A 25631-nucleotide genomic window follows, 5' to 3' on the forward strand; every position below is an offset into this window, starting at 1 on the left:
ACATGTATAACCAGATTAGTGCAGTAAAGATTAGTATATAACTATAACCTGAAGGTCTTCCTTTCCAATCCATGTGATTTTTTTTTATTTTACAAAAAGGACTTTGACTTGAGCAGCACTTGAAAGATCATACAGTAGGCTTTTTTAAGTTTTTCAGCTATACTTTAAAAAAAATGTTATTTTGACTGCCAGACGATGATATGATTCAAAATCCAATGTTGGTTTGATTTTATTTGTTGCTATCTTCATAAGATTTGGAGTTAGTTACATTATTTTTTAAGAATTGATTCGTTAATATATATTTGTTTATTCATTTTATTTACTTTATATTCATATATTTTGTTTATTTTTTCATTTTGTTTTGTTTTATCAATTTGATAATTTATTTACTTTTTCGGGGGATATATATGTCAACACACATTTTTTACAGACATTCCTGAATATTCCTGTTTTATATTTTATACGTATGGACAATTTTCCTGTCATAGTGATGCTTACTGGATATTGAAATTTTTCTGTAGAACAAAGCAATAATGACTGGAAAAATAGCTTAATCATAGAATGAAGGGTAAAAAGAAAAATTCATCTTCTTTAGCCCCTAGAGTACTTGTTCAACTGTCAAGGAGGCAGTCATATTATCTTGTCCTTTTGTTACATTGGCTCATCAAGCCTAATGTAAGCCGACCTGTTCGCATCATCCTCCCAAATAGACTAAATTCACTCACAAATTTCACGTTTCCCTTCATTTCCTCTTATTCCCAGGCTGATCAGCGGGTAGGAATGAAACAACTGCATGAGTAACACAGCGGAGTGAAGAGCAACACTAGAGTGAGTTTACCGACGCAGTATTTGGTGCATGGGACTGTACAGCAAGACTGTTGGACCAACCAGTAGGAGAACTGCATGAGTAGTGTAGCCAATTGTCAAGGATCGAGGACGACCAACACAAAACTCAAAGTGTTGGACTATCAAAAGACTGAGTGAACAAGGTGTTTTTAATCGGAGGAAATGTTCACCAACAACTTTTGCTGTATGCCTGCAATATAAGCAGTCTAGAAAGGATTTATTCTTTGAAAGAAGATAATTTGGACAAAGTTCGAAATCATCAGAGATTATATAGATGTTAAGAATATAAAAATCATCATGGATACTTGTCTTTTTAGCTCAGTCTTCAGACTTCTTTTGACCACCATACTGATTTCAAGATGTACATGTAGTGCAGAATTAGGTAAGAATTTTTTTTTTATGAATGAAACTATTTTTTCGACAAAGCTAATTTTATTTGATAACTTTGCCCAATATATTGAAATCATGTTTACAACATACACAATTTTATTTTGATCTTGTGTCCATTTGCTCAAAGTTTAGTGTTTATATTTTGCATCCACATACAATTTTAGTTCCAAAGTAAAGTTGCAGGAAGTGACTTGTACACGTTTATTGGGTAAAACTTGGGCAAAATAAAAAAATATGGAAAAAAATAAAAATATGGGTATAAAATACTGGTAGAGTATCATCATATTCTTGGAAATAAAGGTCTGATTATTTCATTTTCATTGTTATTAAAATGTAATTATTACCCCATTTTCATCTACCTCCTCTTGAAATTTGCAGTAGTCGCAGAATCCCCTTCGGACATAGTTGTTGCCCTGGGTTTTCCCGCCGTGTTCCACTGCTCGGGGCAATACAATCCACACATGGAGTCGCTCTATACGATAGTGGAATGGAAGCACAACAATGTGGTTATCACTCCCGGTGGGCGCTTTCACGTCTTCTCAAACGGAACGCTCGACATCAAAAGGACAGAGATCGGGGATGCTGGAAACTATAGCTGTAAGTTGACGATCGAAGATGCATACGGCGTTGTGAGGGATACCCAAACTTTGCCGGCTGCATGGCTCTACTTTGCCTGTAAGTATACATAGAGCTCAAACGTTTTCTCCATTCACCATAAATGATTCTGCTATTCATCATTTCTTCACTGTTCTTTTGGTCTCTCTGACGATGTCCGAGACACTGTTCTCATCCATTTCCTTAAACCACTTTTTAGTGGACACCAATTTAACATGCAATCTGAATGCACAATAATACCCTTTTTACACACGCTAAAATTTCCTTAACCCCGTACTATAGGTGGGGCTAAATTGCCATTTAGCTCCACCTTTAGTACGGGATTATTTGGCCCTGCAAAAAAGCAGGGTTATCCCAGCAATTGCGGTGCTAAGAGCGATAGTACGGGTTAAGATCGCTAGTGTAAAACGAAAGTGGGCTAAGCGCTCCCATTCATGGCCCGCAACAGAGCCGGCCCTGTTGTCCAATCAGAGGTAAGCATAATGAATATTCATGAACAGCGAACACGGCGATGAGAAATTCCGAGTGAAGTTTACTTGTACTACGAATGATCGACAAATGTATTTAAATCGCGCGCGATTTTGGATATGACCCGAATGACCCCTCAGTGCGCTCGTTAATATTCATGAGCTACCACTAGTCCGGGGTTATTGAGTTTCGTGTGTGAAAAGCAAGTATTCCTTATCCGGGATTAGCAATAACAATTTGGCATGTGTGAAAAGGAAACAAAATAGTACGGGGTTAAGGATAGTACGGGGTTAGCGATAGTCCGGGGTTAAGAAAATCCTGTGTAAAAAGGGTATAGGTGGTCTTGAAAGTGATGTGAGATGGTCTTCAATTGCAGTTTGGAAATCCACCTTGCAATGCAGTTTTTAAGACAGCTTTGTCTCATTAAACAGGATTATGTGTTGGTTAGGACACAATCAGTTTATGGGAAGCGATCTTTACCTAGAAGTATGATAGTTGCGCATGCTACAAAATACACCCATTGTATAAGTCACAGGTGATTGTGCCTACGCTGCGGTTACAAATTTTGCACGTTACACTTAACCACACTGAGATCGTTCCAACAGGAGCAAGACCACTTTATGTGAAGCCGTTCTAGAAATCACTTCAGGAGATCAAGATGAGGATGCTAGTGAAGCGATCTCCTGGGGAGCATTTCATGAAAGGACATGTCAGACGTTTTATCCGACAAGTCCCATTTTATCCGACAGTTACCATAGTTACAGTGCTTCTCAGCCAATCAAAATCAAGGAAAGATGTCAGATCTGACAACTTGTCGGACAAAAATGTTGATGAAACGCCCCCCAGAACTGGCTTTGCAAAGTGGTTTAAGGGAATCTAGTTCAGCAGATTAGATGAGAATGGGTTCTTTGATATATTTTCCCTTTTTTCTTTGCGGTCATGTTACGTCTTTACCCAGGCCTTGAATTAATCCAAGGCCCCCATAAGCAATGGCTATGGATGCCCTGGGTCCTGTATTAACACTTCATTTCCACGATGGATTATACATTGTAGTCAATGCAATCCATTGTAAATATTTTCTGATCGGCCTCATTACCCTCTCATTGATCTTGGAGAGTTATTGCACAGTTCGTCGTGTCGTTGCTAGAATGCCCTTAACACCACACTTTTGTGCATTTAATTCATGCAAAAACGCCCGTACATACAATACTGTAATTGCATTGCGCAACCTGGGCGTTTCTGCACCGATGTTGTGCGCGAAATGTTTTGTTAAGGGCGTTCTTGCACCGACACGACATGATTTTCTTTTTCTCAATTGTACTGTAATATATAAAATGAAACATATAGAAATTTTAAGGCTTGTCTTTCCGTCCTATCCTTTCTCTTTTTAACCCCTCTTCCTCCTCACTCTTGTCCCTCCTTTCTCTCCTCTACTCACCTTTTCTTGGCTTCTCGATGTATCCCATAACCTCTTCATGTCACACATTCCTGCATATGGGACCTACATGAACGAGGAAATAATAAATGATTACCCCTGAGAACCGACTAAACAACAATAATAAAAAAATCCAATACCTGGACATTTTAACTGGAGTAAGAAAATGTCTAGATCTGATAAAGAATCGTATCACATTGAACCAATCCACCCGAAACAGTGCTAAACTACAATTCGTCTGAGATGTGCCAACTGTTTTTAACTCTCCCTTGCCGTTTTGGATTGATTAACTTCATCCAGGTGCCTGTTTTATATTGCTGTTTGTAACATTTCAGATCACTTAATGAACAACTGCTAAATGGGATACCCCATATTAAACTATGTAACACTTGTATTTAACTCTTTGTTAAAGACTCTCTGGCCATGGTGTCCTTGCATGTGCCAGGGGTAGGGGCTCTGCTGACCAGTGAATATTTTATACATGTACATGGACTATCATCAATATTTCAAACACATTCATCTTGGGATAAAATGTAATGTCACCCTGTTTATTCCAAGTATGCATTTGGAACACATGTTTTTAATTGGTGAATCATCGAGTAATTGTTCTGAATAACATTGCCAGTGTTAAATGATACATCGACAGTGTGAAATTAAGTTCATCCTTAACTCATCAATATTTCAACATGTGTTTTTAATTATTGACCTGATTGGGAACTTGCCCTACATCTTCATTTAAAAGTAAAAAACATTCTTTAACCTGTTCCGAAGAATACACGACTTGTGACTTGTTACCTCAAGACAGTTATGCCTTCCCTGTAAAGAGAGGGGGATGCTGGCCTAGCTTCATGAAGTTGAGTTGCATAAAAATACTTCAGACTAACTCCAAGTTACATGAATGCCAGGTATTCTCTGACCTGGAAATTTCCCTGATAAGTAAATTCAGGTATTTTTGGCAGAGTGAAAGCAAATTACCGGTACTTTCAAATTTGTAATATTCCCAAAAGAAAATACCTGCCATTAGATGTCCCTTTTCAAAAAGTATGAGGACTTTCGCAAGGATCTTTCAAAAGGTTGCAGGTGTTCTTGCAGTGTGAATGCAAATTACAAGATTTTGCTCAACCCAGTGTTGGGCACAGATCCCGTGTGCTGCTGAACTAGCTATTTCTCCTGCTCTCCTGCTTATCAGATCATATACTACTCATGCTTGTAACTTTGAGAGCTTACCCGGAAAAGGTCTGCTTCGGGTTGATTTCAATGCAGAAAATAATTATGTGGTATTTTTAGCCTGAACAAGATCTGGTAATTTAACGGGTATTCTAGTGGTTGAATCGGTCTGAATATGCCTAAAATCACTCCAGGTGTTAATACATAGGAAATTATAGGAAATTCCCCTTGCATTCCCTAGCCATTGGTGCACACTACCTGTTTTGAGAATATAGGTAATTTTGCGTATCCCCTCCAAAAAAGGGACTGGTCATTTTAGTGAAGTGTTTTTTTGTTTTTTTTTTCATTTGGCCAAGACTTGTTACTCTTTTTTAAAAATTTCATTAGGGGTTGGTTGGGAAGATATATCATATTCCAATAGTGATGCCAATTCTTTTTAAGGTGATATTTAAAAGTATTTAACGGATGGTGCCCAGGGCCCTGTCTTACAAATAGTTGTGATTGATCTTATCATTCTCAACTATGAAAAGCCAGCAATGTCATAATTTTTCATACAGGAAATTTGTGCAATATCCATTGAAAACAAAGAGGAGCACATTGAGTTGTCAAAGATAATGATGCGTCTATTCATATGCATCGTATTTAGAAAATATGTTGAATAGATATACTAGTACATGATTTAGATGTTTGGATTTCTGGCTTTCCATAGTAATGTTTGATTGATCAGTATTTTCTTTGTAAGACAGGGCCCAGATTGGTGTTTCATAAACTTGTTTGTAAGTTCAGAGCAACTTTAAGAATGACTGGTGACCCTTTCTTTTGGTAAATGGTATACACCAAAGTGTTCATTGGCGATGGTTTAGCAAATAGGAAAGGTTCACCAGTCACTCTTTAAGAACAGCTTTATGAAATGGCCTCTGGGTCTCACAAATATGACCATTCACCAATCAACACATAACTGCAAATGAATAAAGATATTTTTTAACCAGTAGAATGACATGACAACTTGGAAGGCTGACAGTGTGTTTGCTTACAAGTATACTGTACATGTACAGTCTATGTATTAGTGTCCACTATCCACTCCTTGTGGAGCAATCAAGTTATTCCACTTGAATCAAGAATACACTCTTGTTCATTAGTCATGGTAATCATGGTAATCAATATGTTGCAGGTTGAATTTGCTTATGAATGAAAAACATGTTTTTGTCTCAGGTGCAAGATTGTAAATTGACCTTTCCAGCCAAGCCTGCTAATGAAGTGTTAAACGATATCTCTTAAAACACACCAATCCCATAATTGATAGCCTCATTACTAGTGTCCCTGCGATATGAAAGTTTGTTGTTGTTTTTCAGTACTGAAATTGAGACCCAGAATATGAACTTCTTTGGGGGCTGCCAAATGGAATACTTCCCTTTTGAAATGGATATCTACTGCACATACTTGTGTAGTTCATGATCAGATTTTTGAGAAGGGATTAAGAAATGCAAACTGATTTTAATTGGATTGATCTTTAGATTTCATAGTTCAAACTTTTCTAACAATTAATGATTGCATAGCATTGCCTTTTAAAAAAACCAAATTCAGTCACTGATTTTTCTACTTTTGATAGTAGTACTAGAATAAACGATTCGTTCAAAGCTTTTCAGCACCACTGAATAGAAAAACACTCTGACAAAGAGGACCCATTATTTACCAGATCCATTCGCCCTTGAAAATTCATTTCCATCAAACTATTAGCAGGCAAAATTAAGTATTTCCATTTGTCTTCCAGTGCAAAATAAAAGCCTAATTCCGTTGACTTTCAAGAGCGGGTACGTAACTTCCTCTCTGAGTGACCCTTCCTAGACGCGTCTGTCACCGCAGTCACGATTCCTCGCCGTAATAAAGAACCGGACAGGATCTGACAGGATATTGTCCAATACGGGCTGTCCAGGCAGGGGGAGTGGATCAAACCGTTCACAATGGAAGAGCAGTGGGTGGACAGATTGGTGTCAGGATAGGGTTCATTCACACCGCAAGCAAAATTTGTGGATCACAACTTAATTTGTCTTATTTCATTTGGTCTGAAATGATAACAATGATACTTGCTTACGATGTATTACACTGACAACTTATATCATAAGTCTCTAAATCCCAGCGTACATTATGGAATTCAATACTACGCAATTCTTTAATAAATCACATTTTGCATTAAATATGAAAATTATTCAATTTGAAGTTCGACATATTGTACTTAATAAAATCATAATTTTGCTTTGTGGCAAGTCCTGTGGTCAAAGAAGAGTTGAAATTGACTTCAAGACGCAGCCGATGATGACGTCATTATGATATGGAATTTAATTTGCTTTTATTTCTACAGTGAGGCTCGAATTAGACTGAATTTCGATTTCAATAGTCCTACCTCTGTTCTGAACTCTTGTCGCCATTGGTTGGAATGTCGATATCAAATATTAATACAATTTCTATGAAATTCGGATCGCAATGAATCGTGTAGTGTGCTGCGGGCTTAAGCACTCATTCTACAATAAATGCAGCATGTAGTACACATTGTTCCATTAGGTGAAGGACAGTATGGATAATTTTCTTGCTGAAAGAGATTGATGTGTGTAGTTGGATTTGAACCACCGACCCGAGACTGGAATCAGAACCACTATACTCTGACGCCGTAGTCTAGTAGGATATATGCACTGTAAAAATGTGTTTCAACTTTTAGGCATGTCCTTTAAGCGCATCACTCTGACAACGAGTTGTTAAAACTTTTTTGAAATTGTTTAAACTGTTTTAAACAACTTGAAGTCCACTCCATCGTGGATGGTGCTTGAATGGAAAGTAACTAGCCACTTGAATTGCCTTGCACATGCGCCCAGATGAAATGATAAAATTTAATAATTTCTGGTGAGAATGGGTCTTGTCACTCCATGTTGATTCACCGACTAGAACAAGAATTTCAAACTTCATTGACGGGTCAGGAGGGGGGAATAATAGACTGGGGGCCTGATGGGGACAAAGAAAAGATTTGACAAGTGATTCAGACATCATTCTTTGTCAGAATAATGACGTTACAATATCAAGGTAATATGGTGTCCTTCAAACTTTCCTATGATGTCATTTTGGAAAAGAATATTTCCAATCTTATTTTGAAATAAATTTGTGAATTTGTAAGTAATATCCCGTTTTGATGTGATATTATTATAACATTCGAACAAAAACGGCAATTTCTTGTTCAAAATGGAAGCGTTGCATATATTTTGAACCAATAGAATAAAATAACTTCTTCCACAAACAGTGTTAGCTTTCACTTTTTACTTTGTTTAATAGGAAAGTAACTATAATTTATAAAGAAAGTATGGAACATTGTCCATGTGGCTTCTTCAGACATGGTTAACAATGAAATCAAAATAATAAAGTTAACCAATGTTATTTCTCTTTGTTTAGTGCACACACATGTATCAATTAAAATGAAATATGTATGTAATAATTGGCCAAAGAGACCCTTGACAAAAATTTTACTTCCTTGAGAATTTGAATCATCAATATAAACATGCAATTCTAATACCAGAAAAATGTCTAAAACTTCTCATTGCACAGTAGAATTTTTACAGGCGAGATAAAAGTGACTGACCTGAATAAAAAATAAAGAAAAATAAAAGAAAATCCAGTGCCTTTATAATTTGGGATTCCTCAAAATCAATAAAAATCTCTTCTGACTTTATTTTCAAGAAAAAGTAGTGCAAACTTTATTGCATCTTCCAGTGTAGATTCATTATTACATCCATGCCCACAGTAATCATGGCCCTTAGCGATTGATCTTTGGGCTTATTTTTATGATTGGTAATACACAATAATCAATGCACTTAATCTTAGAAATCAGTCCCACAATCAATTGCTAAGCTTCATGATACTTGCCCCAGATGTAAGTTTCTCCATTAAGACAGGGTCTTGTATCTTCAACCCTGGACCTCATAAGGCTGATATCTATAATTTTTCATACACAATAACCAATGCAATCAATCATAGAAATCAGCACTGTAATCAATCGCTAAGCTTTATGTTACGGGCCCTGGGCATGATGTAAGTTTCTCCATTAAGACAGGGTCGCATACATGTATCTTTAACCCTGGACCCAGTAACATTAAGCTTTACAATTGATTATAAGGCTGATATTCTATGATTGATCATACACAATAATCAATGCAATCGATTGTAGAAATCAACCCCACGATCAATCGCTAAGCTCAATGTAACGGGCCCCTGGTGTAAGTTTCTCCATTAAGACAGGGTCATGTATCTTCAACCCTGGACCCAGTAACATAAAGCTTTGTAATTGATCATAAGGCTGATATCTATGACTGATCATACACAATAATCGATGCAATCAATCTTAGAAATCAGTCTCACGATCAATTGCTAAGCTTTATGATACTTGCCCCTGATGTAAGTTTCTCCATTAAGACAGGGTCGCGTATCTTCAACCCGGGGGGGGGGGGGGCATTTCATAAAGCTGTTCTTAAGTTAAGAGCGGCTTTAAGAACGACTGGTGATCCTTTCTTACGCGCTAAACCATCTCCAATGACTATACCATTTACCACAAGAAAGGATCACCAGTCGTTCTTAAAGTCGCTCTTAACTTACGAACAGCTTTATGAAACACCCACCTGGACCCAGTAACATAATGCTTTGTATTTGATCATAAGGCTGATACATGTATCTATGATTGATCATACACAATAGTCAATGCAATCAATCGTAGAAATCAGCACTGTAATCAATCGCAAAGCTTTATGTTACAGGTCGGGCCCTGAGGATTATTTGTAAACAAACACAGAGCCAAGAGATGATATTTCAAGATACCGATTTAATTTCCCCTTTTGCCACCAAAAAAAAAGAATTACTGGGTACATCTTTCATCCTGATCTCGTCCATCATGATTAGTCTTTGATGGAAAGTGTCACATTTTGTACTGCTCCGTTTATTCATCATTTGAATGACCTTTGATATCAAAAGATGATCATTTCTTATAACTTCCTTCATTACTCTCATTTCCTCCTGCAATCTCGTCTCTCACATTTGTATAAAAAAAATGAATCCTACGACTTCCTGATTTCCTTAATCCCTTCAGGTCAGGTTTTCTTTCTTCTAGGGTTAAATTGATCTGTATTTAATCTTCGAATTGGCAGCTGTGGTATTTCTGACTTCTTCAATTCTTCATTTTATAAACTAGTTTAGGATGAAATTGATATGCACTTACCTGTAATCTTCAAATTGGTTACTTTGGTATTTGTAATTTCATTGCTCCCTTTTAATCTTTTAATCATTATTTGTTTGTTCAATAATGTTATTAAAATTGATCTGCATTGATACTCTTTGTATTGGCAACTGGTATTTCCAACCACATTATACATTGCTTCTTTAATTCTTCAATCCTTTCTTTTCGGTCTTTGAGGGTTAACTTGATCTGCACTTGATCTTCAGATTGGCAACTGTGGTCTTTCTAAATTGATTGCTTCACTAATTCTTCAGTATTATTTTTCGTTTAATGTTGGGATATGGGGTAGATGATTTGGCATAGAAACACTGATACAATTTAGATGACGCAGTAAAATTATCTTGATGGTTAATCAATATCAACTTCCTATTAGCTTGATGCTGCACTTTTTCCCTCACGTTTTCATTTTTTGTTTGGTGTATGATGTCATCATTAAAAAAGTAGCTATTACATATAGACAGTGAACATCAACTCTTCTTGCTTTCCCATTGAACCAGTGACAGTGATCATGATTGCCCAATATACATGTAATTATGAGATTAATATGGCATAAAATTGGTATATGGACATGTACCTTGTAACCTTGATTTCATTGTGGGGGCGTTGTGGTCTAGTGGTTATGACTCTCGTCTTTTGATCTGAGGGACATGTGTTCAGTTCACAGCCATGGGGTATTTTCCTTATTAAAGCAAGAAAGTTACCCAGGTGAGGTGAATGGGTACCCGGTAGGGAGAAATTCCTTGAATGCTGGGAGAACAGTTTTCGGAAGTGGCTACCATGGGTAAATATACCATTATTATTATTATTATCATCATCATTGTAAAGTTATATAGCTTGAAATTATTCACTCTAAATTGAAACAGTGCTACATATGAACTTCACATCCAATTATTTTCTAGGAATAAAAACAAACAGCATCCCCCTCCTCCTCTCAAAAGAAGAAACAGAGGAAATATTGATAATTGTAAAAGATCACAATTTAGGAATCACAATATGAAGCTAATATCTGTGTTACTCATCTTGGAACCTGTGCAAGCAGCACTCAACAGCTATTTCAAAAATTCTGCATATGTTTTCTTATTGGAGGAAGGTCTTTTGTGTAGATATATATTTGGAATATAAAAACTTTGCCTTTAGGTCGATCTTGGTCACAGGCAAGACAGTCTAAATTTAGACCATTAATAACATGGAGAGCGATTGCATATTGATGGGGCATCTCTCTGCAACTAAAAAATCACTCCATTGAAGTGTCTTCCTTTCTGGCCCTTTTACACAAATCTCAGCAATGATCGTAGAGCATTTTTTTAATGATCGATTGCATTAACCACAATGCACAATCAAGTGCAACAATTGGGCTTACGATCAATCTCTACACTTTGTGGTAATGTGGACCCAGGACTGCTGTAGGTAAATAAACCAAACATCTAAAAGGCCTTTTCTCCCTCTGTTTTAATATGGTGTTGTTCGAACGTCTGGGTACGCAGCTGAATAGCACAGGCCCGACAACTTGCTGATGTTGCCACTTTGCAGAATAAACAGATTCGTTAGAAGGAAAAATCTCCTGGGGCATGATGGGAAGTTGTTCGTTTTCCCCATCACCCTCGGTGCGAACCCTAATTTGCTAGGCAATGAACTCATCCACGTTCCATGTCCTTTTGGGCAATTTGTTAACGATGAATATTTTTGTTATATTTTCAGTCATAGATGATGGTGACATAGATCTAGTCTCTCACATAGGGCACTTCTTTTTCTTTAAGTAGTAAAACTTCTGCAGTTGAAAAAAAAGTGGCAGGCCGCAAGGACACTCTGATCACACTTACATGTACATGTACTCATGATATTCCCATTGCACTTTGCACTAGCTGTGGACATTAATACTGGGGATTACAAGGTGCACAGCCGGTTTGAGATGCAAGGTTTGGGATTTCATTCCAAATTTTAATTTTCTTATAGGGCTTTTCATCAAGGTGGCATAACATATTTCAGTTCTAGGGCACTCGCGTACCTACGGGGGGGGGGCAGAGGGGGCAGACTGACTCCCTGGCTCGCTCCTTTGAACTTGAAGACCTTTTTTTTTTTTTTTTGCTTGTCAAATTTTTTTCTGCTACGAAATCCTTTATTTGTGGTTGAAGGCCCTTTTTGTCTCACCTGCATACATGTAGCAGAGTGAGACTATAGGCGCCGCTTTTCCGACGGCGACGGCGACGGCGGCGGCGGCGTCAACACCAAATCTTAACCTGAGGTTAAGTTTTTGAAATGACAGCATAACTTAGAAAGTATATGGACCTAGTTCATGAAACTTGGCCATAAGGTTAATCAAGTATCACTGAACATCCTGCTTGAGTTTCATGTCACATGACCAAGGTCAAAGGTCATTTAGGGTCAATGAACTTTGGCCGAATTGGGGGTATCTGTTGAATTACCATCATAACTTTGAAAGTTTATGGATCTGATTCATGAAACTTGGACATAATAGTAATCAAGTATTACTGAACATCCTGTGCAAGTTTCAGGTCACATGATCAAGGTCAAAGGTCATTTAGGGTCAATGAACTTAGACCATGTTGGGGGAATCAACATCAAAATCTTAACCTAAGGTTAAGTTTTTGAAATGTCATCATAACTTAGAAAATATATGGACCTAGTTCATGAAACTTATACATAAGGTTAATCAAGTATCACTGAACATCCTGCATGAGTTTCACGTCACATGACCAAGGTCAAAGGTCATTTAGGGTCAATGAACTTTGGCCGAATTGGGGGTATCTGTTGAATTACCATCATAACTTTGAAAGTTTATGGATCTGATTCATGAAACTTGGACATAATAGTAATCAAGTATTACTGAACATCCTGTGCAAGTTTCAGGTCACATGATCAATGTCAAAGGTCATTTAGGGTCAATGAACTTTGGCCAAATTGGGGTATTTGTTGAATTGCCATCATATCTCTATAAGTGTGTTGGTCTAGTTCATAAAACTTGGACATAATAGTAATCAAGTATCACTGAACATCCTGTGCGAGTTTCAGGTCACATGATCAAGGTCAAAGGTCATGTAAGGTCAAAGAACTTTGGCCACGTTGGGGGTATTTGTTGAATTGCCATCATATCTCTATAAGTGTATTGGTCTAGTTCATAAAATGTGGAAATAAGAGTTACCAAGTATCACTGAACATCTTGTGCGAGTTATAGTAGTTTTCAAAATCAGCACTGCTGCTATATTGAATCGCGTGATGCAGGTGAGACGGCCAGAGGCATTCCACTTGTTTTTCTTTGGCGGACGAATTTGCCTCCCTGTGGAAAATCCTAGGTACGCCACTGTTCATGGGTCTAATTGTAACAGGTTCCCCCACTTGGTGCAAATTACATAAAGTACCCTTTGTAGGTTCGTGATTTACGAGACTTTTTTTTTTTTTAGACACTCTATTTGCGATTCACACCAATCTGTGAAAAATTTCCCCTTGTTCTCACGGATGCTGTCCAGTGTGCACCCTTCAATGGCAGTGACCCACCCCCCCCCCCCCTCTGGGAGAGAAAAACTGATTCACCTATTATTCCAAGACAGTTATGAAAGATCTGAGTGACCGATGGCATCACGATCATTTTAACCTGTAGATCACAAATTGGCTATCCATAATTAAACCACCACATGAGACCAGAGTTTGAATTAAACCTGGTGGATGTTTGATTAAGCTGTTCATAAGTTAGGAGCGACTTTACATGTAAGAACCACTGGTGATCCTTTCTTGTGCTAAAATATTCATTGGCTATGGTTTAGCGCATAAGAAAGGTTCACCAGTTATTCTTAAAGTCACTTACAAAGAGCTTTATGAAAATCCCTCCTAGAGTTCAGAGTATGGGCCCTTGGCTTTAAATAAAATATTTTTTAAGAGAGAGTTGGGATAGAGAGTGCATCATATGACTGATTAGATCCTGTCCTTAAAACAAAAAAGATGATTTCCCTAAAGAAAGGGGGGAAATAGATTGCTTGTACCACCCCAGGGATAATGTAACTAATATTCTACCACGTTGCATCCGCACACCTGAAAATAATATTGCGTAATTGGAAAGGTTAAGGCCCCAGGTTGAAATTAATAAAACCACTTCACCTTATTGAATGTGAATCAACCAAATCCTGTTTTTAACCTCAAGAAATTATTGGCAGCTTCATGAAAACAGACATTAGTACACCTGCAATTTTTGTGCAAATATGATTCTACTTTGCTGTAAGCCTCTTGCTTTATATTGCAAGTGAAATGTGATTTCCCAAATGAAATTTGTAAGTTCTGAAATGATATTCATGACCTCATAATAATTACCAATGTTCTCTAAAAAAAAGTTATCTTTTTTTATTTCTTTGGTTTTATGTAGAGTGTATGTTGGAATTTGCTTTCTAAAAATACTTTCTATTATCTATCTGAAATTTATTCTTTTGAAGTTTCATGACCATAGTCATACATTCAGTATTAAAAAGAACTTTTGACTAAATTTAACAAAACAATTTAAAAAATTAGAAAAAAATGAAGTTAATCCCTCTGAAGCCAATTAAGTGTAAACTCTCCTTTGCTAATAATGATTTTATGATTTAAACTTCACAAGCTTGGCAATCTTTAACAGCTGGCTTTCCCCGTCAAAGCATAAATATGTCAAGATAATAGACTATTTGTTTATTTTTGAGAGCCATCTCATAGGAAGGAATCGATTTCCTGCTTGATTCTCTAAATGTTGACAGATTTATTGAAATATATCTTGAGAACAATGGAAAGTAATGTGAAAAAGGAAGTTAATTATTTTGAAAGGGGTGCACACAGGCACCTGTACTGTTATGATATTAGAAACTTAGCAGGGGATGAGGTGAAATTTCTTATATTTATTTTTTATTTTTTTTAAGGGATGGTCCGGCTGAAAATATTTATATCTAAATAGAGTAAAATTCACAGAGCCAAATGCTGAAAATTTCATCAAAACCTTATAACAAATAACAAAGTTATTGAATTTTAAAGTTTATCAATATTTTGTGAAAACAGTTATATGCACATCGTCATGAATATTCATTAGGTGGGCTGATGATGTGACATCTCCACTTTCCTTTTTCTTATGTTATTACATGAAATCATAAATGTTTCATTTTTTCATACATGTGTAAATGATGAGTCTCCATCATGATGAAATAAGTTGCGGCAATAAATAACTAATGCACTTACTCAGTTTTCAATCCAATTGATTTAGTTCTTGGTATGAAAATTTTGAATAAACCAAATGCCTCAAACTGTTTCACCGGAATAATGCAAATCTTTAAAATTCAATAACTTAGTTATTTGTTATCCAATTTTAAATGAAATTTTCAGCATTTTGCTCTGAATTTTACTCTATTTATTGAGATAGAAATATCTTCAGCCTGGACCATCCCTTTAAGAACTATTTACATTTAAGCAATTTCTATAAAAGATATCAGTATATCTACATCTCACACTGATAGTGAAAACCTCATGTGTAGTTATATATTTTTTCATTCAATAAATTACTGGCATATTTTAATTCATCAATAATTTTATTGATTCATCCATTATTGATATCATCTACTTGCTTAATCATACATTTATATCTGTAAATTATGTAGGCCTATGTCCATTTTTCATGTAGGCCTATTCATTATTCATCATCCTTTTAATGGTGATAATAAACATATGTGCAATTTATTGTTAGTAACTGTATAATTTACTTTGGTTATCTGCTTAATATTTAATTCAAAAATTGTACAGACCCTGCCTTTATGCTGTCTATAATTTGCTATATGGGTAAATTCATATCAGTCCTACATTGTACCTTTTATGTCCTTATTGCCTCACAAGTCAGTCTTGATTAAAGACAAAAAATTCTCCCCAAAACGAAAAAAACAACAGGTTTTGTAGACAGGCTTTATGAAAGCATATCTCTTTATGAAAAAACACTGCATTGATAAAAGGTCCTTTATATCTCTTACATGTAACTTGCACGGTCTCTTGGCAGCCCTAGAGGAAGACACAAGCATTCTATATATCAATTTCTTTGAAATAAAATATATCATTTTCTCATGTATATTCTGATAATGGGAGTGCCCGCCAGACAAGGGTGTAATAGACCGTACCAAGTTTAGAACTGTTTTATAAGATGACAGTTTAATATTTCTGGGTGAACTTGTGTTGAAATCGATAGTGGAGGGTAAATACTTTGTGTATCAGGTGCACCGTGTCCAACTGCCCCTCGAAGAATTGACAGATCATGTTCTGCTATGTCAGATTACTCAAGAAAAGGGTGTTGAGGTGTGATCAAGTTGTCCGTGACAGTCGGCGGTGAGGGACGGTGTTGTGTGACAAGCAAAGTCTGAAATTGGAGCGGAGTGATAATTTTAGCCTGAAGCACTCATTGATTGTCATGTGTATGCTTGAGCCTGATGGGGAGAATGAGAAATGAACATTTAAGAGGAAGAGGGTGGAAAAGAGAGAGGGGGAGATAAGAGAGAGAGAGACAAACAGAGAAAGGGAAGAAAAGCCAAGTATGGAGAGACAGAGCGAGAGAGAAAACATATTTTGTAGATAGAGAGAGACAGACTGAACTAAATGAATGTAAAAAACCAAAGTGCAAAAACCTCATTCATATTTTTCATAAGTTATAGGCTTAATATACATGTACTACATGTACATCAGTGTCCTAGCCAGAGCCTTTTTAGTGGTGGTCGCAATTTCACAGCAATATAAAGTTTTTTAGGCCAATAGTGGTTAGAAGCTGAAAGCGAATGAACATTCTAATGACAACCTGACTTAAGCAAATATTGAAAATAAACTAGTACCATATGAAACAAAATAAGAATGTTTATTGTAAATTATGCAAATAAAATCAGATTGAAGATGGAAATTTACGCTAGTGCAATGTTTCTTGCAAGTTGTGATTTGCTGAGAAACACCAGTTTTTGTCTCACCTGCATAGCAGAGTGAGACTATAGGCGGCGCTTTTCCGACGACGGCAGCGGTGTTAACACCAAATCTTAACCGAAGGTTAATTTTTTAAATGACATCATAACTTAGAAAGTATATAGACCCAGTTCATGAAACTTGGACATAAGGTTAATCAAGTATTACTGAACATCCTGCCTGAGTTTCATGTCACATGACCAAGGTCAAAGGTCATTTAGGGTCAATGAACTTAGACCATGTTGGGGGAATCAACATCAAAATCTTAACCTAAGGTTAAGTTTTTGAAATGTCATCATAACTTGGAAAATATATTGACCTAGTTCATGAAACTTGGACATAAGATTAATCAAGTATTACTAAACATCCTGTGCGAATTTCAGGTCACATGACCAAGGTCAAAGGTCAATGAACTTTGGCCAAGTTGGGGGTATTTGTTGAATTACCATCATAACTTTGAAAGTTTATTGGTCTAGTTCATAAAACTTGGATATAGGGGTAATCAAGTATCACTGACAAGTCTTAGGTCGCATGATCAAGGTCAAATGTAATTTATTGTCAATGAACATAGTATTGTATCATTAATGGTGTTTTTGTGAATAATTATTTTATAGTAGTTTTCAAAGTCAGCACTGCTGCTGTATTGAATCGCGTGGTGCAGGTGAGACTGCCAGAGGCGCTCCACTTGTATTACTGTTGCAATGGTGACTCTCAGATTAAACAGACTTTGTCATATAAAGCATCTACCAAGTCCTTTCATGGAACACTTTCCAGGTGTGAAGTAAATGAATGACTAAAAATGTCAAGCATATCACTTTAATAATCAGGATCGGGATTTCATAATCATATCTTTGTTTTGTTCCTTTCTCCCTTTTTCATGCAGTTCTTGATGATATCTTTTACCAGCCAACCAACATGACGGTGGTTGACCTGCAGTCCGCACCTGCTTACTTTCAGTGTATCACCGGTGATAGTTTGCCACTAGCCACTATCAGCTGGGAAAAAGATGGTGTGCCATTGGTCGATGTAAGTCATTTTTGTAAAGATTTATTCATTATTATCACCATCATTATCGTCCTGGGCATGTGATGTTATGATAATAAATTGGGGAATTGCCCCTCCCATGAGTGATATGTACGCTGCTCAAAGCTACATTATTCCTGTTTCTTACAATCATTATTTTCAGCTATATCTTTACCACCATAATCATCATCTTCTTAATCATCAGCATAATTGTTGCCATCATTGTGATCATCGTGTTCATCATTCATTGCCATAATCATCATCGTCATCATCATAATTATCATTGTCATAATCATCATTATCATCACCTTACATATCTAAACTACCAACTTAACTATGGACATATTAACTGAAAAAAATCATAATATTTACGGAAGATATATGTCTTTAGTGCCACTTTAAAGGAACTTAGAGAAGAATGGGATCTTAAGCTAAGAGAAAGTGAGTTCCAGAGTGTAGGAGCCACGACTGAAAAGGCTCTGTCGCCATGGGTGTGGGAGGTTGCCTTGGGAACAACTAAAAGGTTCTTGTCGGATGGCCGAAGTGATCGGGAGGGTTGGTAGGTTTTGATCATGCTAGCGATGTTTGAGGGGGACTTTTCTTGGATGCTCTTGAATGTTATGATGAGGATTTTGAAGAGGATACGCTTCTCTACTGGTAGCCAGTGCACCTGCTTGAGTGATTTGGATATATCCTGTTTTCGAGGAACTCGACAATTCTAGCAGCAGTGTTCTGAATTCTTTGTAACTGAGAGATAATATTTGCCATTCCTTTCTTTCATCCCTCCAGGACCAAGACAACGTGGTCATCTATTCTTCCCAATTTGGAGACCAAAATTCTCTCAAGGTGTCTGGAACACTCCAAATCAACAATGTCCGTTCGGTCCATGCCGGTCACTACCGATGCGTGGTCACCAATCCCTACCTGCCTGACCACCCAGCAAGGAGTTGGCCAGCCACTCTAACCGTTGGACGTAAGTTTTGACCATTGGCATGATGTCCAGTTTGGTTTACATGTATTTGATTTACAGATTTACATCCTACTGGCTGATGCCTTTCTTCTAAAAAAAAAAAAAATCGAAGTTGCATTAAGCAGTTATTTTCAGAAAATAGTCTTTAGAAATCCTTTTGAAAAAAATTTGTTAAAATTCAGAAAATAGACTTTATAATAAATATTAATCACGCTGTCAGTGAAAATGTAGGAATTTTTTATGTAGTTTGTACAATGCAATTGTCACAAATATGATTTGTATAGCGCACGTATACACCTTGCTAGTTACTCAAGGTGCTATTATCCAGGCTAAGCTAGTCCACCGACTCTGGTGCACACAGCTTTTTGAGGAATTACTTCCTGCCTGTACCCATTTACCTCACCTGTGTTGAGTGCAGCACAACATGGATAAATTTCTTGCTGAAGGAAAACACTTAGAATCGAACCCACGTCCTTCATATTGAAAGACAAGAGTTAACCACTAGACCACAATGCCCCCACACCAATAATGTATTAGACTAAAAAGTGTTTTCCCTCTTGATCATTCTAAACTTAAGATTTATTTTGTGATTTTTCATAACTTGAAATGTTTGAATGAGGCATATCCTGTGCTTACATGTATGATGACTTCATTTTTCTTGGCATTTTTTTTATTTATTTATTTATTTATTTATTCATTCATTTTTTGGGGAGGGGGGTGAACAGATACTGACACATTAAATGAAATGAATGAAATTAATGTATGTTTCCTTTTTAATTGGTGAATGTTGTATATCAACAATTGCTTTTATACTGGCTAGAATAAAGCATGACTCATTATGAGTCAAATTTGGTGGTTTACGATCATGAAAACATTTGGTTGCTCTCAGACTATATTTAGCAATTCGCACTGCATGAATGAGTTATCACGAGTGGATTACACCTATTTAGCAAAGATTACCTCTGTCAAAATATGATTGAGAGATAATGCCAATGGTGTATAAAAAACATTCACTAAAAATGCAATTCCCAGAATTTTAGACATCATCATCAAAACTTCCGCCTGGTGGTTTAGCTCAAGTTCATTAAAAATAGAAACATTATTGAAAAGATATCAGTTTCATGAACAAGTGTTTTAAGGTGCTTTTTTTAGTCTTCTTTTTATAGTGCTTAAAGAAATATGCCTATTTTGTCTGAATGTTCAAAGTGCCCTTTATCATTTTAGTGATCTGTACCTCTAATTATAATAAAGAAATGCAATAGTCTTCTGGCTATTTAGGGTGGGACTAGTGCCTACAAGTAATATGCATTTTAATATTGGCACATGGCATTTAGTTTAATATGTCACATTATCTGTATGAATTTAGAAAAGGAAAAACATCATAAAGAGCCTTTATTGGTTTTGAGTTCAAATGGTTCAAGGTTTATAAAGTTGTCTTTAGGAAATCATCTGACAGTCATAAATAAGCAAATCTAAAGTTTTCTATATCTCAAAAGTACATACCTTAAGCAAATCCTGAAATAGTTTTATAAACTTTAATTAGACATTTTACTACTGTACGTGGCTGTTAACATTGGTACCTTAAGGAAATCTTTGCGCAGCCAAAAGTGATCAAGAATAACACCTCATTCAAGTTGCTTGAAAAAAAATTATCTTTGCTATTTACATGTATATGAGAAATATAAAAAAATCCTGAAAGTTTTTTTTAACTTGAATAAGCCATCCTATCATAAAACTGTTCACATTGACACCATGAAGCTGACCCGTGAGAATGCATCACTAATACCCTTTTTACACAGGATTTTCTTAGCCCCGGACTATCGCTAACCCCGTACTATCCTTAACCCCGTACTATTTTTTTTCCTTTTCACACATGCCAAATTGTTATTGCTAACCCCGGATAAGGAATGCTTGCTTTTCACACACGAAACTCGCTAACCCCGGACTAGTGGTAGCTCATTCACTCGTACCTTTTTACACACGCTAAAATTTCCTTAACCCCGTACTATAGGTGAGGCTAAATTGCCATTTAGCCCCACGTATAGTACGGGGTTAAGTTTAGCCCACTTTCGTTTTACACTAGCGATCTTAACCCCGTACTATCGCTCTTAGCACCGCAATTGCTGGGATAACCCTGCTTTTTTGCAGGGCCAAATAATCCCGTACTAAAGGTGGGGTTAGCCCACTTTGCAAAAATGCTGTGTAAAAAGAAAGTGGGCTAAGCTTAACCCCGTACTATAGGTGGGGCTAAATGGCAATTTAGCCCCACCTATAGTACGGGGTTAAGGAAATTTCAGCGTGTGTAAAAAGGGTATAAGAGTAAACGATCCTAGTAATGTCAGCCATTAAGGAAACCAAGGATTAGCACATCAGTCTAGCACAACAGACACGATAGAGAGGCGGAAAACGGAGGAACCAAATTTGTTTTGGCTCGCCTTTCTTGGTTTTAAGAATGCAATCAAGTTCTTCCCCAATTTCCATCTTTGATTTGTCTCACCGGTTTGAGGGTATTTTGAGTATTCTCCAGAGATGGCCCTGTCTAGGCCAGCCTTGGTCGGAAACAGGGTGATCACTATGAACAATGTGTCAAAGAGAAATGGTCAAATTGGCAATTATAATGTAATCTTTGATATAGGGGTTTAATGTTGCTCCAGGGAATTATATGGAGACTTTAGATCCTCTTTTTGAGTTTTCATCTTTTCAAAGAATTCATGAATTGGAAATTAAGGAGAAAAATTCTGTCCCTAAATGTTAATTCTCTTTATTTTTTGTAATGATGATCCTTTGCATTTAGATAATTATCCCAAGACTGTTTTAATGCTGAACACAGGCTTTCTTTTAGATTTTCTTAAACGCAACCCAATGATTTTTTTTGGGGTAAAGATACATGAATGAGACAGAAAGTGAATGTAGTTGCTTACAGCCCACCCCCAAAAAAATAATGAAAACAAAAATTGGAACATTCTTTATCATAGATATTCTGATAATAAATATAATTTTATGATTCATAATTCTTCTTAATTCATAAGGCTTCATAATTTTTCTTCCATATTTATGGCAAATATAATGTATCAATGAATTAATGAGAATTCAGAATATGTTTGTATTTTCCTATTTCATGACTCAATTAATTTTTTGACAAGCCAGATAAGAATGATTTTTAATTGGTGAATGAGTTGACAACTGGCACTCCATAATAGTGTGGTCTACGTTGACCCAGGTTTAACTAAACCATGGCTATCAGAACACCATCCATTGACCTGTATTATGAACTCAGGTTTAAATCAAACCCTGGTTTAAAGTTGTAGTTTAACTATGGAGTGCCAAATGCAGCACAAATCTCTCTCTAGTAAATGTTTGATTCACTAACTCTTATGACACTCAAATCATTTGTAACTGTCTCAGAATGATAACTGAAATATTTTCTTCATTATGAAAGCAAAAATAAACAAAATAGTAAACATAAGAATATACAATATAAGCAGAACTTTTGAGTTTTTGGCTCCCCATAAGTTTAGCACCGAGTTAGACCATGGTCTAAGTTAAACCCGACTTCGGAATACGGGCCATTGAGTTTAATGTCTTTGTTCTCCACAGCCAATCCTGGTGCTCCATATGTCAGCCTCGCCCCGACCAGTCAGGTAGTAGCGATGGGGCAAGCGGCCATCTTTCCTTGTGTCATCCTCGGCGATCCTGCCCCAGCCATCACCTGGCTCGAGGAAGGAGCAGCTACGAACATTGTGAACTCCACCGAGGTCCAGGTCCTCTTAAACGGTTCCCTGAGGTTCTCGTCAGTCACCCAAGCCCAGGAGGGTAGCTATGTGTGCACCGGGACCAGCATGCTTGGGACTGTGTCCGCCCCCAGCGTCACACTTTTCTCAGCGAGTAAGTGATAGAATGTCATTTTCTAGAGGTATATAGTATGGAATGAATATATTCATAGGAATAACCATATAAAATACTGAGACATTATTTAGTTTTATGGTCCTAAAAGCTATCACTAATACTTTTACGATGTGTAAACTGTCAATAGGCTAATTGACTTTCATTATTCTTTTCAAGAAAGAACCTTGGCATGCCATTTGTGCTATAGGACACTCTTTGCCCATGCAATCAAACAATAGTATATCAATTGGTTTTCAACCTAGGACGTCTTTACTTACCTGCTACTGTTCATCTGTTCAGACCTCCTTATCTACACTTGCCACTCTCCATCCTGGTGTACATGTATGAAATGTGTAACCATTAGGAAGAAATTCCTTGAATGCTTGAGCACTTAGACAAGCTGTTTTCAGCCTTATATGAATGTTGCATGCAACACATTCTTGCTGTTATCATCACTTTGTCTTCTGCTAATCGTTAATTTATCATGCTCGACTCTCAGGTATGGACTGGAGCTTTGTGATAGAGCCCACTGATCTTGATGTCCTAGAGGGGTCACCTTCGACCTTCTTCTGCCGGCCGCCATTCAGCCGACCTGCAGCCAACGTCACATGGTACAAGGACTCTCTCCTCTACACCCCACGAACAGGAGCGCAGATATTGAGTAAGTAGGAATGAAACCGGGGAATTAAAAGCATTCATGAGCAGACCATATACCTGGAATATTTCACTATTTTCCTGTCAATCATGTGGTCTAATTTGGTCCAGTTTATATCATAGCCATCTGGGTCCCGTCTTACAAAGTGTTACGATTGATCTGATCATCTTAAACTATATGGAAATCCAACATTGTCTTATTTTTTTCCTCCAGAAAATGTGCATGGTGTCCTTTGTAAACAAAGAGAAGCACACTGAATTTTCAAGAAAACAATGAATGTATGATTGTACATCACAGCTAGAGTATATTTTGAACAAACATGCATTTTTGATGTTAATTTTGCTTGGCTTTCCATAGTTATGGTTGATCAGATCAATCGTAACTCTTTGTATGATGGGGCCTTGGCCCCATATCCACACAGTCAAGGGCACATCTTAGTCCATAAAGACAACCTAGGGCCCGTTTCATAAAGACTTGTTATTATAACAAATGCACAATTTCTATAACAAATTTTCTCTCAGCCCATCAGATTAAAGGATTTCAGTAGCTTTTAACTGTTATTGTGAGTTTGCTATTGTAACAAGTTTTATGAAAACGGATCCCTGGTCAGTCTGCACAGAAATATTGTAAGCTCTAAAGGAGCACTAACAGTAGACCCATTCACATCTTTTGGATTATGATGTCATACGTTGATCCAAGATGTAATAACATTGTTGTTGTGACCTTAGGCATCACTGCAACATTGACAGTTGTATCAGGCCCTCTGTTAATGCTCTTTTAGCACTTACAGCATTTCAGTGCAGCAGGTACTGATTATTAGTACAGTCATTTTTCCAGAAATCAGGCATGGAAATTGGACAAATTGCAACATAAATTACTTCAGGGGTTTTGGCTGTTTAACATGCAAATTGACATGACAACATTCAAGTCTAACTATTAAATCTAAGTGGTGGAGAGTATATAAACAGCTCTGCCCCAATCACATTCATATTCAAACTGGGCGTTGTGGCATGCGCCTGTAATCCAAGCTGTGGGGAAGTTACAAATTGATGCAGAGGTTCGAGCCCTGGTCACGTCTTTCGGATGGTGACGTTAAAGGTCGGTCCCAGACGTAAATAATCATATCTGATTGATACACGTCTGACAAAACTCAAATACACACACACATTCATATAATATTCTGACTTAATCCATTGACTAGGCTGTATGTAATCCCCTTATGAGAAATGGCAAGCACATTTCTACTTAGTTTAGTCTAGATAATCAGGCTCTAATTAAACAAGGGCAGCACAATCACAATAAATCATCTAATTGGGGCATGTACATGTTCAGTATGTGAGAATGTTTAAATTTCACTGTATATTCCCATTTCAGCTATTTCATGTGACCTTCAACTTGACCTTTTGAGTTTAGTAGATTAATCTTCATTTATGTTCATGGGATCATCAAGGCACACACATCCAGACGTTGTATTGTAATGTTTGTGCATGGCATTTCGGATCATAATTCAGGCTTAATTTGAAGGATTTAGCTTTCAAAGGATTAAGATTTTACTTTCAAAATGTTCCAATGTTCAAATTGGTTATGACTGCAACATCTATATTGTGCATAAACATAAGATAAATTGCATAATAATAACAACGATAATGATAAAAATAATGAGGAGGATGATGATGATGATGATAATGATAATAACAATGATAATAATATGCACAACTTTGTAATTGAAATGTTATATTGTATGTACGTTGTTTTTATCAGCCTATTTTGATTGGCTTGTGAAATAAAGATGAAATGAAAAGATGAAATTTAATGAAAAAAAATAATAAAATGATAATGATAGTAACGATAACAGAATAACTGGCAATTAGACAAAATATTAGTAAATGAAATGTTTGTAGACGACAAAAATTAAACCATATTGGATAAGACCAAAGGGAACTTACTCAAAGCCGTTGTA

At 36.7% G+C, this 25631-nt stretch overlaps 1 protein-coding gene across 1 annotated transcript; it reads left to right on the top strand.

Annotated features, from left to right (window-relative positions):
* The first annotated feature begins 754 nt into the window (after positions 1-754).
* Positions 755-25486, top strand: LOC129278304 (roundabout homolog 2-like). Its single transcript, XM_064110233.1, has 6 exons — positions 755-1228; positions 1615-1911; positions 18022-18164; positions 18951-19134; positions 22729-23016; positions 23516-25486. The coding sequence occupies exons 1-6, from the start codon at positions 1144-1146 to the stop codon at positions 23683-23685; spliced, it is 1167 nt and encodes a 388-aa protein (XP_063966303.1). The 5' UTR covers positions 755-1143; the 3' UTR covers positions 23686-25486.
* The last annotated feature ends 145 nt before the right edge of the window (positions 25487-25631 follow it).

The sequence above is a fragment of the Lytechinus pictus genome, chromosome 15 (genome assembly GCF_037042905.1).
Source record: "Lytechinus pictus isolate F3 Inbred chromosome 15, Lp3.0, whole genome shotgun sequence".
NCBI classification, from domain to species: domain Eukaryota; kingdom Metazoa; phylum Echinodermata; class Echinoidea; order Temnopleuroida; family Toxopneustidae; genus Lytechinus; species Lytechinus pictus.

What these genes read in the sequence shown, in the direction of transcription:
- LOC129278304 (XM_064110233.1), top strand. Translation starts at nt 1,144, where the DNA reads ATGGATACTTGTCTTTTTAGCTCAGTCTTCAGACTTCTTTTGACCACC. An exon ending in TACATGTAGTGCAGAATTAG is followed by an intron (nt 1,229 to 1,614) that starts GTAAGAATTTTT and finishes TGAAATTTGCAG; the next exon opens with TAGTCGCAGAATCCCCTTCG. An exon ending in AGCCACTCTAACCGTTGGAC is followed by an intron (nt 19,135 to 22,728) that starts GTAAGTTTTGAC and finishes TGTTCTCCACAG; the next exon opens with CCAATCCTGGTGCTCCATAT.